This window comes from Chinchilla lanigera, unplaced genomic scaffold, assembly GCF_000276665.1.
Source record: "Chinchilla lanigera isolate Chin_1 unplaced genomic scaffold, ChiLan1.0 scaffold00034, whole genome shotgun sequence".
Lineage (NCBI taxonomy): Eukaryota > Metazoa > Chordata > Mammalia > Rodentia > Chinchillidae > Chinchilla > Chinchilla lanigera.
In genome coordinates, this window is record NW_004955435.1 from 14,130,288 (window position 1) to 14,148,928 (window position 18,641).

Below are 18,641 nucleotides of genomic sequence, written 5' to 3' on the forward strand. Positions count from 1 at the left end.
CCTGGTAACTCTCATTGTCCTCACTTTCTAGAGAAGGCAGAATGTGAGATGGGAGGAGTGGTAAAGGCAGGGGAATGTAGCTGTGAATAAAGAACTTTGGATTTGGAGCCAGAAAACCTTCGATTCTAGCCAGGTTCTGAAATTTATTGGCCACACAGCCTCAGACAAATTGCATAGCTATGCATCCAGTTTCTTCATTGGTAAAGAGCTTGTGATATTTCCTTCTCTATTTTACAGAGTGTGTTAGGTTGCTTTCATATATTATTGTAAATACTGTCAAGCACAGTACAGCTGTGAAGTCTCATTAATGTATACTCCAGACAGGTCGAAGAATATGGAGTGCCTCTGGTGTATGTCCTGTGGGGCTGTCTAGTCCTGTCTCACTGTATACATACATACAGTGTGCCTCTGGAGTACTGTTTGCTAGGTTCTTTCCTGGCCACTACGCATGTTGAACACTTAGCCTGATAGTGCAGAATGTTCCTATTGGCATATAAAGTGCCCGGAGGAAACAAGCACATAACACTCACAAATTCATTTGTGAGACTAGAATGTAAAAATTTTAACAGTCTTATAAAATGCCTCCAGAAATTATGCAGAAGTTAATTGTGCTTCAAAAATTTGCATCCACATTGATATTTCTTTGTGAATTATTTCCATCTCCACTGTTACAAATCACAAGCCTGCACAGGCATCTACCTCTGCAGAGGCCCTCAGCTTCTCTATAGAGAAATAAACACTAAAGACTTAAGGTATATTTCTCATCTTTTAGCCCAGATCTGAATTCTAATTAGGCACTGTTACTTATTATGCAGTCTGTGATTATTTGTAGATTCAAGTTAGGTAGAAATAATTGTCTGTTTTTAGGGCTGGCATAATGGATACAGATTAAACTAGTGATCCCTGGCATCTACTGCTCACTGACACTGCAAAACTAATGAGGTAGGGCCTATGAATCAATTTGTGTCCTTCATCTTCAACTAAAGGCATTTATTATGCTAAGTTGGATCAGGCATGGGTGAAGGACTCAGCATATATACTCATTTCCTTGTCAATTGTGTGTTTATTTATTTATTTATTTTTGGTTTTTCTCCGGTACCGGGAACCGAACTCATGACCTTGCGCTTGCCAGGCAGGCACTTTTGCCGCTGAGCTAAATCCCCAGCCCCTCAATTGTGTGTTTAAAATCAGATTTCTGGGTTATTTGCTTTGGTCCTTCTCTAGGGCCTTCAATTCCAAAGAATGACTTTACTGATCTTAAATTTAAGAGACAGTATTGTCACCAGAGGTTTTAGTTCTTCACTTGGCTCTATTTCCATGATAGTCTTCTCTTCCATGATTCATCAGATATCATTAAGAATGAACAAAGAGGGAATATTTTTTAACAAAGTAAATGATTTTGGCCAAGGATAATGAGATCTATATATAGTAGACCTAAGGGACACAAGAGGCACAAGATTGATAGACATTTAATACCAAGAAAAGTATAGAAAATTTACTTCAGGATTGAGTGGGCCCTAATTCAGAGGAAGTATGTAGCAGTAATTAGGCACTAATTTGTTTCTGTTGAAGTCCAACAGCAATGTGAGAATTCTCTCAGCTCAAAGAGGATATTACAATACTTTGGAGACAACCTGCATCTCTTAATTTATTCTGTTAATATTGCAAAGGACATAATGGTTTGGTCCCCTAAATGAATACTTACAGATTATGGCTCATGGAGTCTGCCACCGAAATTGTCATGATCAGAAAACTTAAAAACAATTATTTCTTATATCAGTTGAAGGCTTAGAAAATGTTTTGTTCTTTTCTCTGATAGCTAATTACCACGTGTGAGGTAGTCTAAATCTGCACTTTTTTGTTTGCTTCAGACAAAGTAAAATTCCAGATGGAAACAAGAGAGAAAGCCTCTGTTTTGATGGTGTAGCATTTGTTGACATTCCAAAAGCACAAACACACTCGAGGAACTAGCTGTTATTAGGAAAAGGATTTGGGATCAACATTCCTGGGTACAAAATAAGAACAATGGATATATTAAAGTGTGATTGCTGGAAGGTATGCTCTGTTATGTGTAAAAGAGTATAGGGCATATATAGAGAATACAAGGTGAAGACAAAGTATTAATATTCTGTTGTTCTGGATATAAGTAATGAGGCTCTCTGAGAGTAGGGTCATCTATATATTGAGCTTAATATCCCCTTACAGTGCTTTAAATGTAGCAGTGCACACAATAGATGCCCAATACATATTTTTAAATGGCACAAAATATAAAGGCATAGGCTTATAGCACATAAATTCTTTCTTCTTTGAGACTTTACTGGGTCTGCAAAAGTATTTGATAGAAGGCAATGGGGGAACGCTGGGGACTGCTGGCCTCTAAAAGGCTTGCTAAGTGTAATGCACAGGCTTCAGTACATGGGAGGCCACATGACTTTTCGAGTTGATCTAAAACCAACTGATACTTGAACTATGGACAGCAGCTTAGCTTTTGCTGTTTCCTCTTTTGTAAAAACAAAACAATGAAAGAAAGAAAGAAAAGAGAAAGAAGGAAGGAGTAATTCAGAATTAATTATTAATATGAGCAACAAGTAGTTTTTGCCTTTTATTGAATTTTGTATGTAACATTTGCAAACAAAACACATTAAATCCAATGACAAATTAAAAAAGGGATCAGATGAAATCGCCACAAAATCAAAACTCATAGGTATTTCCTGAAATTACTTAATGAAAGGTTCAAAATGATTATGATAAGAACAGTAGAGAGCATGGGATAAGAGTTTAACTTTACACTGATATGTGAAAAATTAACGTCAAAACAAAATGAATTTATAAAAAATATAAAATGTATTTTCAATTTTATGTTGTAGTCAGAGTTCCATTATTTGTTATTAATAATGACTACTCATTCCATACAAAATAATACTTTTATTTATTTGATGAGGAGAACTAAATGAAAGGTGAGAAAATTTTAAATTCTGATATCACAAGAACATATTTCATTTAAATATTCACAGTAACATTACATTACTAGTCAGCAAAAGTACAGAATGTTTCACAGACTGTGTGACTTATAAGAGCAAGCAGTAACAGTGTCGAGTTGTTGTTTGTGAAAGAATGAAAAGAATTCTTGTCATGGATTGGCACACGAAAATTCTTGATATTTAAACTGAGCAGTCATCAGATTTTAATTGTATCTGGGACAATCCTTGAGTGCATTTTTAAATATGTGGAAAAGTTGCCAAATGTTTTAACTACATCTAAAAGTTGATACTGCTATCTGACCTTTGATGACCAATTCTTTTTGCATGGTTACAGGAAACAATATATTTATACAGGAAATAATACATTTATCCACACCGCCCCTTTCCTGTCCTCCCTCAGTCACAGCATACATGTAATAAAAAACAAAAGAGGCTGAAAGGTGGTTACTATGATGGATTTCGTTTTTTTGTCTGTCTCTGAATCATTATCTGCAACTTACTGGGTTGCTTCTGGAAGGCAATGAGAAAAGCCAGTGACTGTTTTTCAGTCTAGCATTTTGGCATTAAATAAATCTGGTGTCTTAAGTCAGTGTGTGTGGACTTAACATGTTCTAAGTGGAAAAGGCTTAGATATCACCCTGTGGAAGGACTACAGTTAGGAAGTATCTAAAAATGTCTGACGATAGCAGCAGCAATGCCTTTTCACTAAAACCTGAAATTCTGCAATGTATCTTTTAAAATAGAATTCTAGTCACAGTTTTAAATATAATAGCAATGACAGGATAAAGATCAAATGACAGAGGATGAGTAGTATAAAGAAATGAGATTTAGAGCCACGTACTGATGAATGTTCTTGGACAAGTCATCTGACCTTTCTACACTTTGGTTGTTCAATCTCTAAATTTTGGGTGGTATTAGTACTTCATGTGGAAGTTGTAGGGTTTAAGTAGAATATGTGAATGATGTTTGCACAGTATCACATATGTCAATGAATAAATGTCTAACAAACTTGAGATGGTGAATCTACTATTCTAATCTCTGTGTAATTAACATCTATAAAATTCAAGAAGAGATTCTTATGACACTTAGTACATTACACAGAAATACTACATACACTGTTTGCTTTCCCTTGTGTATATACATAAATATGTCTAGGCTCTTTTAAACATAAATGATACCATTTTATGGAGTAGTTAAAAATGGTCTATACAGTGCCCTTAAAATTGGGAAAAAATAAGATATTCTTATTTGGTTTATAGGTATACAACTGTATGGCATTTAAGGAAAACATTTTGACAACTTTACGTAAACTAAATACTTAACCTCCCCCACTCCCAAACCCAGCATTAAGAGATCACACCAGAGAAAATTTATCAGAAGAGATACTACTATGGTTTGTTTGGTATGATAAGTTCACAAATGAGTGTAAGATACAGTATTATTACAATATGTTAGAGTCACCACTTAGCAAAGTTCATAAAGTTTACAAAAAAGGACGAAATCACTTCTCACAAAGATCACTAACACTAATATATGAGAGACTCAACCACAGCTAAACCTGAAAATTCAGATTCATAAAACCAAAAGATTAGATTAAATGTTCAATTAATTGCTCCATTTGTGAAAATATACGTTTTTATTATGATGGAGGCCTTTAAAAATTGCCCCCTTTTCTGGATGAAAGGAATATAATACCGAATCTCCAGATGAATCATTTCAGTATGACAAAATATTTCTGTATCATTCAAATGGACTGCTATCATTTTAATAATTTCTCTAGTGTCCAGATTCTAGCATTCATCTCACCTAGTCTCTTTTTATCACACAACCAGTAACCAGAATAGACTCCTGTTTTTCAATTAGTATAGGTTCCTATTACCCTTGTTGTGCAAAAGCTGTAACCTTTTTTTTCTCAACTGTCCACTAATGCCCAATAAAAGTGTTTGGGCTATCCCTGAATTTTATTTCTCACTCCTGAGCAAAATTAATTACAATATGGCTCTACCTGGCCTCCTTTTTATTAAAAAATTCATAAAATTTTATGACTATTAATTTACTAGTCATTGCTTCTGGCTCCAAAAGGGCATTTGACTTAAATGTGACAAAAATATACTTTACAACCAGCTGCGGTTCACTGGCAAGCAAAATATATTTCATTCTTGTTTGTTGAGAGGTTTTGAAACCACAAGAATTTGAAGAGAAGAATAATTTGAAAAGACATTTTGTGTAAATAACTATTTTAAAGATGAAACGATAAATCATAATAGTTAAGCCACAGTCGGATGAAAATAAGATCTGACATTTTTATGTCTTGCTAAGGCCAATTAGTAATAGTAGAAATACAACCATTTCAATTTTTAATCTATTCAGTCCCTTGAGTAGAAATATGTGATATGTTAGTAGCCGGGGCAGGGGACAACTGGCACATATACCCATATATTTTGAAAATGTCATAGAATTTTTGAAAATGGAAAGAAACTGATTGCTGAATTTAAATTTTCCACTTTTCAGGTAATGCAACTGAGGCTCTCAGAAGTTAAGGGGACTTTCCTGGGGGACATGAACTTTATTGGCAGAGCCAGCACCACATTATAGACACCGGCTTAAGCTCTCTTGTGTAAAAAGCATCAAGAGATGATAAGGCAAACACTTGTATTGCTTAACCTTTTCTTACCTTCCCTACTTCCAGGCTTACAATGTTGAGTGTGCAATAAAATTCTGGCATGTAACTGGCTAACCACTTTAACACCTAACTAAACTTACCAAATATTCTTTTATTTCTAGTGATTCCATTAATCTACTTTCCTTCTGCAGTGATTTTTCTATTTTTTCATGACCCCGTTGCAGATAAGGGAAAATTCTTAGAGGAGAAAAAATCTTTCCTCTTTTGACAACCAATTTGAAGAATGATAAATTTATGACACTTTCCAGGCTTAAATGTTATTTCAATGTATTGTTTTGTTTAGAAATGCATCAGAAAATCTGAGTGTGTAAGTATCCTTCAAGGTATTTTTCAGGAAGTGAATATAATAAGTTTGGGGCTTAAAAGGGCTTGGAGATTATTCAACTCAGCACATCCGTTTTGCAACTGAAAAAACTGGAGCCTACCTATGGTAATTGACTTACCTAGGGTCCCACAGATAGGAAGTAAGTAAGAATTCTGGTATTCTATTACCTAGTTGAGTATTATGTTCACTACCCATTCTGTGAATGTATTTGCTTTCTTATCTGATACAATTCTGTGACTTCCTTGTGAGAGTCCAGGTTTGGTATTTGTTTGAAACTGTGGCCTCTAGTAACAATGCAGATATGATACAAATATACTATAATGATTAAAATGGTGTCACTGGTGCTTTATGAGGATAGTTTTTGTGCCTATTGATCCTTTCTAATATGTCTGCATGTCTAAGAACTCCTATAGCACAGTTAATCGGTTTGTTTCAATCATTCCAAGCTATGATCACCAGTTATAAGGATTAACTTGGCGACAATGAACTGACTATTCCCTGGGCCAGTATCTCTACCACATGGGCTAACACAGAATAAAAACAAAATGGTGGCTATATTTTCACTTTAACTATAAATCATCTCCATTGGAGATTCATATAGCTGAAATCTGAGATAGTTCTCATTGCTTTATTTCACTTTTTCCTATAGTGATCTGGTCTGCAAATTTTGACCATAAGAAATTAGAAGAAGGTTATGAAATAATTATTGTAGACATTGCCTCAAAGAAAGTTACCTGGATCTCCTATTCATGTGTTTTGCTGCCATTAGGTGAATAACTGTTTAGTTAATGATTCCTATACATTAATGAAATTTATCACCTGTATTTCCTTCTAAAGGCATCAAAAAGTATATAATCTTGGCTTTGCACCTGAAATATTTTATAGTAATGAAAATTACACAAGCACTCTAATTATAATTTAGCATTGTTATTCATTTAAACGATAGGACATTGCATTTGTTCAGGTATATTTTGAAAATTAAATACAGAAATGAAAAAGATCTTTTATATACTATATGTTCACAGTTTGACTTTCAATAAGGCTTATGAAATAATATACAAATAGCTACCATTCTGCTGAAATGTCACAGTAAATACATTAATAATGGCACAGAAGTGAAATGTCCCCAAATGGGAAACCATCTTCATGACCCCCTAAGTATCTTTTCCAATTAAAATTTTGCTTTTTTAATTGAAAAAGAGTTCCATTTCTAAAAGAATATAAAAATAGAAAATGAGTCAAGGGATCTTTTACACATATAATCTTGAAGGAAAAGCTATAAACGTTAGCTGATATAGTATATATATCTTTAAGAATGTGCTTTGTCTCACCACATCAAACATCCCATGAAAATAAAATTGAATTACTATATATGAACTGTTTAAAAGTACAACTAAATGTCAAAATTTTAGTTAAGATAGATGACATAGTAAGTACTAATATATTTTGTAAAGTTAAGGTAAGCTAAAACCTACCTATAGACTAATTAGTAAATATTTTAAATTAAAAAATAAAAGAATGTTTAATCAAGCAAGGCACATTTCTTTTAGGCAAGTCTATCTTTAATACCATTATTCTGGGCACAGTGTCGACCTTACTTATTTATGTGTAAGTGGGCTAAACTATGTGTGGGGGCCTTTGGTACAGAACATACCTTCTAAAGTAAAGTTTCACATAAGCAGAACACTGCGTATGACATGAGTATGTCTCATCATTAAATACAGTCCAGTAATTAATTTAAAAAACAAGACAGTGATAGTTGGCTTATTAGTAACAAACATCTAGGCTTGCTTTATCTCCAACACTGATTATAGTTCTTGCATGATTAGATTTTATTAAAATGTCAAAGGATTGAAATACCTTAATATTTTTAACATTCTTTGTCTCTTGATCAATATCTTTCACGCTGCACACAGGATGAGGAGAATCCTTCAGCTTCAAGCTGTTTTCTTAATATAAATAATTATTTAATGTAAACTGAAATAAAAATATATGCTGGCAGACAGATTCCCGCTCAACAGTGATGCAAAAACCGGTACTGCGTTCTTGGTCCAGGCAAATGAAAACTTAGCATCTTACTGGTTAGGGTGGCTATACTACTCAGGTGGGGCTCTTCAAGGACCTGTTGGACAGAGGAAATAAAATCATCAATTGCATATTCACCTTTAAAAACTATAGACTTCATGATAATAGAAAAGTTCCATTCATGTATTTTTAAAACTGATTTTTTTTACTGTTGCTCTGAAAAGTTCAAGCAATTCAGTTTTCTAAATGCATTAATTACATATTGAACACTTTTAAATTAGAGAAAGTTTCAGATTATGCTGAAATGATAAACTTTTTCCAATTAATTATGACTCTAAAGTTTTATCCAAACTAATGTGGTAGTTTGATTTTTGAATAGGAAAATTTATATTCATGCTTAGAAGCACCTGAAAAGTTCTCAATGCCATTGATTTCTAGAAAAATGTATATGGATTTTCAAGGGTTTGCTTCTTTTCTGACTATACATTCTAGTGCAGTTATCTGAGAACTCTTGAAGGCAATAGAAACTCCATTTTCAGATAAGCATAATGTGCAGGAAAAGAGAAAAGAAGGGGAAGACAGACAGAGTGACAGTGTATGCACATAGGACAAGGGAGAGAGAAAGGAAAGAGAGGAGAGATACACAAAGGAAGAGTTTCTTTCAAGATGAATACTGTGAAAATCATGTTTTAGTGCCACAAGATGTCCTGCTTCTAGTTTAGATTTTTGTTACACATCTGTTGATCCTTCAAAATATGAACTCTGCACAGTTATGTACACTTTAAAGCATCATGAATTCAGACAACAAAACCACTTGACCAGGGATGTGGAGAATTAAGAAATAAAGGTTAGAGATTTAATGGTCCTCTCTTCCAACTACAAAAAATGATTTAGAAATGCCAATAGAATATGACAGTATTTTTTACTGTCATATCCAGAATTCAAAATGGTATCTGGCACACAGTAGATATTTGATATGTTAAATGGATGAATGTATTTTTACTACTTTGTATAATGCCTGACATATAGGAGGTAGTCAGTACATATATATTAATGAATAAAAGGATATATTAAAATTAGATTCCTGGGCTCTATAAATTTACTTCCTGTATAATATAAAGGACACTTACAAGAACAAAAACATAGAATAATAAACCCAGGTTTTTTATTGTAATTCATAGAGAAGACTTTTCCATACATACTCCTGGTTTTAGCAAATGCCTCTGTATGAGAGGTAAATACCCAAAGATCACAGTCTGTAACAGGGAGGAAAAACCTTGCAGACCTCTCAATTACAAACATCTTGCTACAGCACATGAGCCATCACTGGTCTATAATTTATGCTTTTGAGGGAAGAATAATTCACTCATTAAATTAAATACTGTATGCCTACTATGTGCTGTACAATCATCTACTGAAAATTTTTCCTTATCTTGATCAAAGACATATCTTCTTAAGACAGATTTTTAGTCAAGAAGCAAGAGTACAGTATATCCACGATATGCTTATTTTTCATTCTGAGAATTTGAAAACTGCAGTCATCTAACAGCTATAAATGACCACTAACAAGAAAATGTAACAGTAATCATCTGACATCCATTTTATTTCCTCAGTGCTTGGTTTTTGTGTAGTGTTACTACAGACTTGCTTATCTTGAAATGGTTCTGTTAAGCTACACTTGTCTTTCTGCTGCTCCATCCTTATATAAGGATTGGGCCTTTATAAAAGTCTCATGTATCAATACCTGCATCTCAAAGTTCTTGAAATTAAGCTGGTATGGCAAGGCATACTACTAGATTATAGGTGTGGAGGGAGTTGCATTTCAACAGAAACCAAAAAGAGCTAATATGGGGATGGTAATCATGATGTTTATGTTAGAGGTTAAGAAGTGTGTTGAAAGAAAAAGAAGAAAGATTATCAAAATCAACTCTGTTTAAAAAACCAAGTGTAGTAGGTAATGGTGACCTATACTTAAACTGAACAAATAAATGTTATACCACGTAAAACAAGAAAAGACAAGAATAGTCCAGTTTCAATAATTATCAGTTTGTGAAGAACTCATTCATACTTCCACCAAGGCCTAAGTAAAAAAGTACAAGCTCAGCTCCTTAACTGCTGGCCCCACTAACTTTACTTGACAAGGAAAGGACTGAAATAAAACATATAGATGTATGGGAATTTTGTTTTTACATGTCTATACTTTGACATCTGTTAACTTACTTAGAATTGGCTGCACACCAATTAAATTCTACAGATTCTACAAACTAAATGGTAGTGAATAAACCCAAAGGCTAGAAAGATCTCCTGCCTACTTATGTAGAATTCTCTGACTGGGGTTTTGGAAATTATGGACTCTTGGCAAGTAAAAGAGGTCTAAACTTACTCAGTAACTAAAGTTAGCAATATGCTAAGATGTGAACTTTGTCAAAAGTGTTGGCAAGTCATGGAAAAACAAGCTGTGAAGTATAACCAGGACTACTTCAATCAATATTTACATCTATTAATAATATCTTCAATTCACATAACTACACAGTAAAATAAACTACACTTTTGAAATCAGCTAAAAAAATCTGCAGGTAAAAGGTCTATAAAATCTAGGTATAAAACAATTAAAACACAGTTCTTACTTGGAGGAATTAGTTCTCTCTCTGGTTTTGCCTTTACAGTCAATTTTGCCCTTTAGAAATTTGATGTACGGGGCCAGCGATATAGCTCAGTGGCACAACGCCTGCCTGGCAAGGGCGGGGTCCTGAGTTCAACTCTCAGTACCAAAAAAACAAAAAAATTGATATACAGAGTCTTGTTTAATATGATTTTCATCGCAATTTCTTATACATATTATATACCAATGAATATCTGATATTTTATTGTTTTGTAATCATACATGAGGCAAATAGAAAATGTAATGGCACATGAGGCTATCTTTTAAATGTCTAATACCTTGACTATATCAAGGTTTAAAGGAAAATCTAGTAAAGCTGATATTGAATTAAACAATAAAAATAAACAGTGTTACAACCTGTCATCCCAAACCAGGGGGAGGAAACATGAAAACAAGAAATCAAAGAAGTTCAGTTCTTTGTTTTGTGTCATTTCCTTATAAAGCTCTTATAATTATCCTCAGAAGAGAGGAACAATATTTAGTCTTGAGTGCTTAATTGATAAGCCGATAAAAAGAGAAAAGGGTTTCTAAGGTTTGCTGGTCTACATATATAAATGAAGTACATAGGTTAAGTTTTAATTTGTTGACACATTTGGCAAAGAAATTGTACCACTTGGATGTGAAGAGGAAAGAGGTCATTCTTTGGTTTGAGTTTGCCTGGGAAAAGAGCAAATCCAGGAGGGGTTTGGGTCAAGTTCCTTTCTATTCCCGTCGGTAGAACCCGCATGGGACAGCACTTTTAAATAGAGTGGCCGTAGAAGTCCATAATGAGAAGGCAACACCTAAAGCAGGTGACAGAGTAAGCCAAGCAGATGCCAGGTGCTGCAGCATTCTATGCAGGGAAGCAGCAAGTATAAGGCTCCAGGATGGAGCAGTCTGCCGCATCTGAGCAAGGGCAGTGAGGTCAGTGTGGCTGAGGCATGGCATTAGGTTGCAGAGAGGTAAATGAGGCCAGAAAAGCAGGGAAGGCTGAGTGATGTGGGGCCTTCAATGTGTATTGTGTGAAATAATAGGCCAGATAGAGGTTTTGATATGAAGAAAATGACCTAACAAGTGTTTCAAGAGGATTACTCAGGGTGCCATGTTGAGGACATAGTCAAGTCAGGGGAGGGGTGGAGGCTGAGGGATTAATCAAGAGAGTTTCACAGAAATACAAGTGACAGAGAATGATAGGTACAATGCTAACTTTCATACTAAAAAGTTGGTGGTGATCTTAACAGAAATTCACAAAACTTTTTGTGCTCTGACAGTATAGCTGGGAGTGAGCTTAGAATTATTCAGAACAGCCTTCAAATATGATGAAACACCATTTTTTGTTCATTTAATTGCTGTATTACTCAAATACAGAACCCTAGACTTTCTTTTTCAGGGTAGAGTTACTATTCTGCACTATTTAATTTACAACAACAACAATAAGACTTTGAAGAAAATGATAGATCCTTTTTCCCAGATCTCTACTTTCATGCATTGGGTGACTGATGGTGTAAATTTTGAAATGTAAGGAAAAACGTATCTGGTATAAAAAAGAAAAAAAGAAAAAGTTTGGGCTCTATACGGCTTCCTCTCTCCCTCTTCATACCTCCTTTGCTTTATATTCTCTCAAAGAATATCAACCATTCTCCCTGGGGTATATGAAAAACAAATGATTTCATCAGTATATATAAAATTGCCACAACAAAATACAAGAAGTTACTGGTACAAAACCAATAGGTTTATCTTTCTTAGCTTTTAAAAAGCCAAATACAAATCAGAAAACAATTTCACCTTAGGATGCAATCCCTAAATATTCTTTCTGTTGCCTGTTCTTATGGTCCTCACCTCTGTCTCACAGTGTTTCCACATATCTTCGCTTTTGGGGACACATGTGCTTCTTTGCATTTCTTACTGGGAGGGGTTATCACTCTTATTCACAACTGAAAGGTGGGAAAGACTTGGAATTGCTGTAGAAAATATTGAAATTTTAAATGTGGAGAAGTCAATAAATTACAGTTATGGTTCTCAAAGGAGTACATTATTGGTATATATTATACATGTTGGGTTTATATACTATCTGTAAAGCAATTACTTGAATACATTACATGTCAAAGAGATAAATCACAAGTTTATGTAAATAAACCATAACTTAAAATTTCTTGTCCATTTAAAATTTCAATTCTGAAATTCTATTTAGAAGCTCAGAAATAACTGATACAATATTTTCTATTATGTGTAGGTGTCTATAGTTACATTACCATGATTCATGGGTATTTAAAAATACTATATAAGGAAGAAAATAATAACAAATGTGAACCTCCATCTTTTTCTCCTGATCCAGCAGTTATAAGGGCAGATACATCTTCCCCAGGGTGCTGACAGATGTGCACTGATCTAGTTACACCCCTTACAAGAATCTCTTCTTGCTACATACAGAAATGTATCCTTTTTTTCAACACCAAGATGTGCAACTGAGTTTAACAGTGAAACCTGTAGTTTGGCAAAGCTAACTAACCTGGGCAAACAGATTCATTAGCATTTTGCTTTAAGCTCAAATCACTATCCATTTTCATTGCATAAATGAATTAAGACCTTAGTGAAGGAACCACAGGTAATATGTGTGACAAAATTATATTCTAAGGGATCTGTTGAGCACAGATTCTCTTAAAGATTCATGGAATGGCTGGGTGAGTCCCCAGTGTCACAGATTTCAATGAACTGGCAATCTCTTGCTTTCAATCCTGCTGTTCTCAGAAATTTCTTCCTTTTAAACAAAGGAGAGTCAGAATGTTTACACTGCTTTTTGGCATGGTTCTTCAGCAACCTAAGCAAAGTATAAGAAGGTGGAAATGCAATCATTTGCATAATACTAGCATATGTTTTTGATTAAAACACATACAACAGAAATAAATGTCAAATTGAAAAATAAGCCCCATCCTTGCAGGTATCACTAGTGTGGCTGATTATGCTAAGATTAAATCCAGATAAATCAAGCGTATAAATTACCAGAAAGTCAATCTCTTTATCTGATTTAAATAACATTTGATCCTTCTGGTTTAAAAACTTTTGATTATTAGGAAATGTTTAATTTTCAGTACACTTAATAAAATAGGTTTCTGGGGTTATGGGGATATAGTCCATACATGAACTCATTAATTAGAAACCTGAGCTGAAGTCAAACATAAAAGCATAGGGAGTTATCTCTCAGTAAAAGAAACATGGGTTTTGAGCCAGCATAACCTGGCTTGTAATCAGTGCTGTGAAATCATAGAAAATCACTTAACCTGAGCTATATTTTATCCTCCTAAAGTTGAAGTTAATGGCACTTACCTTGGAGAACTGACAAATGTCCAGGACATGGTTGACCTTTAATACACAATAATTATTATCATCATAGAAAGGAAATAGGAAAACATTGATTATTTATGTATTTCCTATTCAGAACCCTTTTATTAACTATACATGCTTGCAATGATCATAAAATCATGTTATGCAATGATTTTTCCTAATGTTCTACTTGCATTAACATTTAATATTTATAACAAACATATGAAATAATACTAATTATCTTCATTGTATAAATAAGGAAACTGAAGAACAGAGAGGTTATATAATTTGCTCAAGGTCATACAGCAGAGTCGGAATTCAAACCCTGGCAATGTGACTGTGAAGCTTACCCTTTTTACCATCTCATTAAAAGTCTGGAAGTAATAGTAATGCAACATAACAGGCATTCCATCAATAAACACACAGGTGCTGCTACATTCTCTGCCAGACACTAGTATTCAAAACATCAAGCATTAAAACAATCAAGACACAGAACCTATAACCTTTAAGAAGCTTCCAATATGGCGACTAGAAGCAGTCATACTACCTTAAAGTTATGACTCAAAACCTGTGCTACATCTGTAGACAAGGGGAGAAAGATCCCTTTCAAACTACTGTTCTACTTTTTATGTCCTCATGAAAATTAGGTCATACCTATCATTTACTTATGGAACTAATCAAGCTTTCTAAATCTTCTGAATACATATGAATAAAATTGTCACTATTCTTTGTTCACCTTTATGTTAAGATTTTTTAAGGACAGACACAAATCTATTTTTATATGATCGCTATAGTATATTTAACATTATTGAAATGGGTCATAAAAAGAATATTTGGTCTTTAAGATTACCAAATGTTAGGTAAAAATGTCTGTCAATATTAAAAGTAACTCAAACAAAAAGCAAAGGAAATTAGATAAAGGAATCCTGTCCAGGTACACATAGATAAAACCAAACAACTCTATGTCTAGGTATATACAGATTTCTTGCCTCCTTTTGTTTTGCTTTGCTTTGTTTTGTTTTCTTCCTCTTCCCCTTCCCATGGTATCAATCATTATTGCCCACTTTCTCAAATGCAGCAATAATACAGTATGTAGGTTAAAAATAATGTTTACTGTAATTTACTCTAGAATAATTATTAAATTATCAAAGCCAAAAAGCAATTGTGTATCACGTGTAATTTATATATGCAATTCAAAATGATTAGCTTTTATTTCAATTTTAACTAATTGTTTCAAAGACAGTACTATTGCTTACTGCTGAATAATTACATAAATTAAAATTGAACTGTTAATCTAACAACTTCAGAGTCTGCCTTATATTCTTTTTTAAGGGAAAACAGGTTGTTCAAAAACCAAGTGGGCTGGTAAAAGTAATGGAATAATCTTCAATTCAACTTGGGCGAAAAGTTATTCTGAAGAAAAATAACTTTTTTCTTCCTTTTTTTTGCAATAAACATTGGAAACCAAAGGGTAATTGGCAACATGGAAAAATGGGAAAGATGCAAATGAACTTTAAGGAAAGACACTTGTCATAAAATTAATGTAAAACTATTGCTTTTGTAAGCATTATCAATCTAGATATGAATCTGGTTCCATGTACAAAATTCAGTATACTACACAATGCTCACCTGATTTTGTCTGTCCGCTGGCAACCCTTAGTATATAGCTGAAACTTGCAGGTGTTCCTTCAAGATCTGGTTACTTCCTGATTCTCCTTTTCATTGACTGTAATCCCCTCAGTTAAAAATGAGCATTCTTTATATAGTTATTTTGCTTTTCGAGTGCTGTAACAGTGACAGTCTTTTTGCAGGAGCTGTATTTTGTTTTCACAAGGAAGTCTGAAGGTCCCTTCTAGTAAGATTTCAGGTACACTGAGTTTCTCATTTGCTTATGTACAGGACACTTTTACATTGGCTTTTGTTGACTTATCACTTCTTGGAGAAAGAAAACTGTAGAGAGCATTTTTGAAAATTATTGCCTAACAGCTGGCATTTAATTTATATCATGCTTTATTGTGGTTTACATGTAACATTCCAAAGATGGTATTTTCCTTGTCAATTCAGCCATTATGGGATAGCATCTGTGGTGTTCATAGGAAAAAATGCATTTTGCAACTCCTTTCACCTCCTTAGATTCTCACACTTAACTTTATTTGTGCGGTTTATTCAAATAGTAGTTTTCCTTATGAAATCCCGTAAGTAGGAACCATCTGGAAAGTTACTGTGGAAACAGCAAGGGCTGGGGGTGGGGCCAGGGAGCAAGAGATGCCATGACAACCTTTTTCGGGTTTCCCAGGAAACGTGGGTTGCTATGGGAACTGCATCAGTCAGGTCCGAATTAGTAACTTCCGCTGGAAGGGGTGTCTGCCACTTTAATCTTCTTGTGATACTGCAGAAGCTTATCTCAGATGCATTAGGAAGTTTTTTTTGTTTCTCTCAGCAGCACTGAAAACATCTGTTTCTAGACTTTGACAGACGTTAGCTGGGACATATGCACAGAACTTGACTGGAATCTTTTAGTCTAATACTTGTAAAATACTTAGTAAGTCCCGAATTGTTAATTAGTCAGATCAAGATGTTGTGGGTATTTCCCTTTGTTCAAAGCTGTTGAGACCCTTAAGATCCCGGAAGAGGAGGATTGAAACAGAAGCTCCAGTCAAAAACCAAGTAAACTTATAGTGGGTTTATGTCATTCTTTTAGTTGACTTTCCATCCACATATCGAGAGCAGGCAATTGAACTAAACAATCCATAAAGTAATGTTAGTGTCCTAAAGAATCATGTAAGTGTTCACTCGCTTTACTTAGTAAAGAACAACTACCTTTTAATTTTGAGGTTAAACAGTTACTCTGAAGTCTAACTGTTCTGCAGTTTCACTTCCTCCCAGGATGTACTTTTTTTTTTTTTTTTTTAAATAGGGCGTGTGCTAGAAATCAAGTTTAGCCTAAGTTTTTTGTTCACAAAATTAAGACGGGAAAAATAAAAGGAGAGCTGAGAGAATGCAGCCCACTTGCAAAACAGGCACCTGTTTCATTATGAAGCACTAGGGAGAAGGAGAATGAAATGTGCTTCCCACTTCTTCACGTCCTTTCCTCAACGAGTGGTCTGGAAATATATAAAATAAGGGCATACACAGACCGGGGGGCACATTTCACACAATACTGCGCACAGTATGTCACTGGTATTACATATTAAACATCGGTGAATACCTTCTTGATGTTGACACAGGAATTGGGATTATTGTTCGTGGTGCAGGTGGCAGTGGAGTTGCCCGTTTTGAAAGGGGTCTGGGGGAAAGCGCTGTGATTCATGCCCCCCTCTTCTATCACCATGTACTCCGACTTACTCAGAGTCGAGTTACTCCGTGCTTTTCGGAGCTCCTCTGCTGAGGAGGAGAGGTGCTGGCAACTTCCCACGTGCATGTACTGGGCTTGCTCTTCCCCCTCGGTCTCCCGGTGGTAGAAGTAATTGAAGTTAGAAACAATCACAGGAACCGGCAATGCAATGGTCAAGACACCCGCGATGGCACAAAGAGAGCCCACAATCTTGCCCCCAATGGTCACCGGGTGCATATCACCGTAGCCAACTGTTGTCATGGTTACCACTGCCCACCAGAAGGCATCCGGGATGCTGCTAAAACCCGAAGTGGGGTCGTCTGCCTCGGCAAAGTAGACGGCGCTGGAGAAAAGGATGACCCCAATAAAGAGGAAAAAGATGAGCAAGCCCAATTCCCGCATGGAAGCCTTCAGCGTCTGCCCCAAGATCTGCAGCCCCTTGGAGTGACGGGAGAGCTTGAAGATACGGAAGACCCTCACCAGGCGGATGACCCTCAGGATGGCCAGGGACATGGCCTGTTGTCCGTTGCCCTGTCGCTCAGCCAGCTCCGTGCCCAGAGTGATAAAATAAGGGATAATGGCCACAATGTCTATCAGGTTCATGATATTTCGTGAGAAGGTGGCTTTGCTGGGGCAAGCGAAGAAACGCACCAGCAGCTCAAAAGAGAACCAGATGATGCACAGGGTCTCCACCACGAAGAAGGGATCCGAGAAGCTGGAGGCGCCCCCGGGGGCCCCCGACGTGCTGTTGCTGGCCGCCTCGAAGGCGTCCTGCGACGGCGCGGCTGGGTAGTCCTTCTCGTCGCGGAACTCGGGCAGCGTCTCCAGGCAGAAGATGACGATGGAGATGAGGATGACCAGCACGGACACGATGGCGATGCCCCGCGCCGGCCCGGAGCTCTCGGGGTACTCGAACAGCAGCCAGACCTGGCGCTGGAAGTCGCGGCGGGGCAGGGGCCGCTCCTCCTCGCGCAGGAAGCCCTCGTCCTCGCGGAACTTCTCCATGGCCTCCTCGCCCAGCTGGTAGAAGCGGATCTCCTCCGAGAAGATGTCGATGGGCACGTTGACCGGCCGGCGGATGCGGCCCCCGGACTGGTAGTAGTAGAGGATGGCGTCGAAGCTGGGCCGGTTGCGGTCGAAGAAGTACTCGTTGCGGAGCGGGTCGAAGTACCGCATGCGCCGCTTGGGGTCGCCCAGCAGCGTCTCGGGGAACTGGCAGAGGGTCTTGAGCTGCGTCTCGAAGCGCAGCCCCGAGATGTTGATGACCACGCGCTCCCCGCAGCAGTCCTGCTCGCCGGCGGCCGGGAGCGCGGGCTGCAGCGGCTCGTAGC

General features: G+C 36.4%; 1 protein-coding gene across 1 annotated transcript; it reads right to left on the minus strand.

The window, feature by feature from the left end:
• Positions 1 to 2,589: 2,589 nt before the first annotated feature.
• On the minus strand, positions 2,590 to 18,624 carry Kcna3 (potassium channel, voltage gated shaker related subfamily A, member 3; the record flags this gene model as incomplete). The annotated part of the gene is given in 2 exon segments (XM_013516557.1): positions 2,590 to 8,111; positions 15,606 to 18,624. A coding segment is annotated over 1 exon segment (1,458 nt), but the record flags the coding sequence as incomplete, so codon positions are not given.
• Between the last annotated feature and the right edge of the window lie 17 nt (positions 18,625 to 18,641).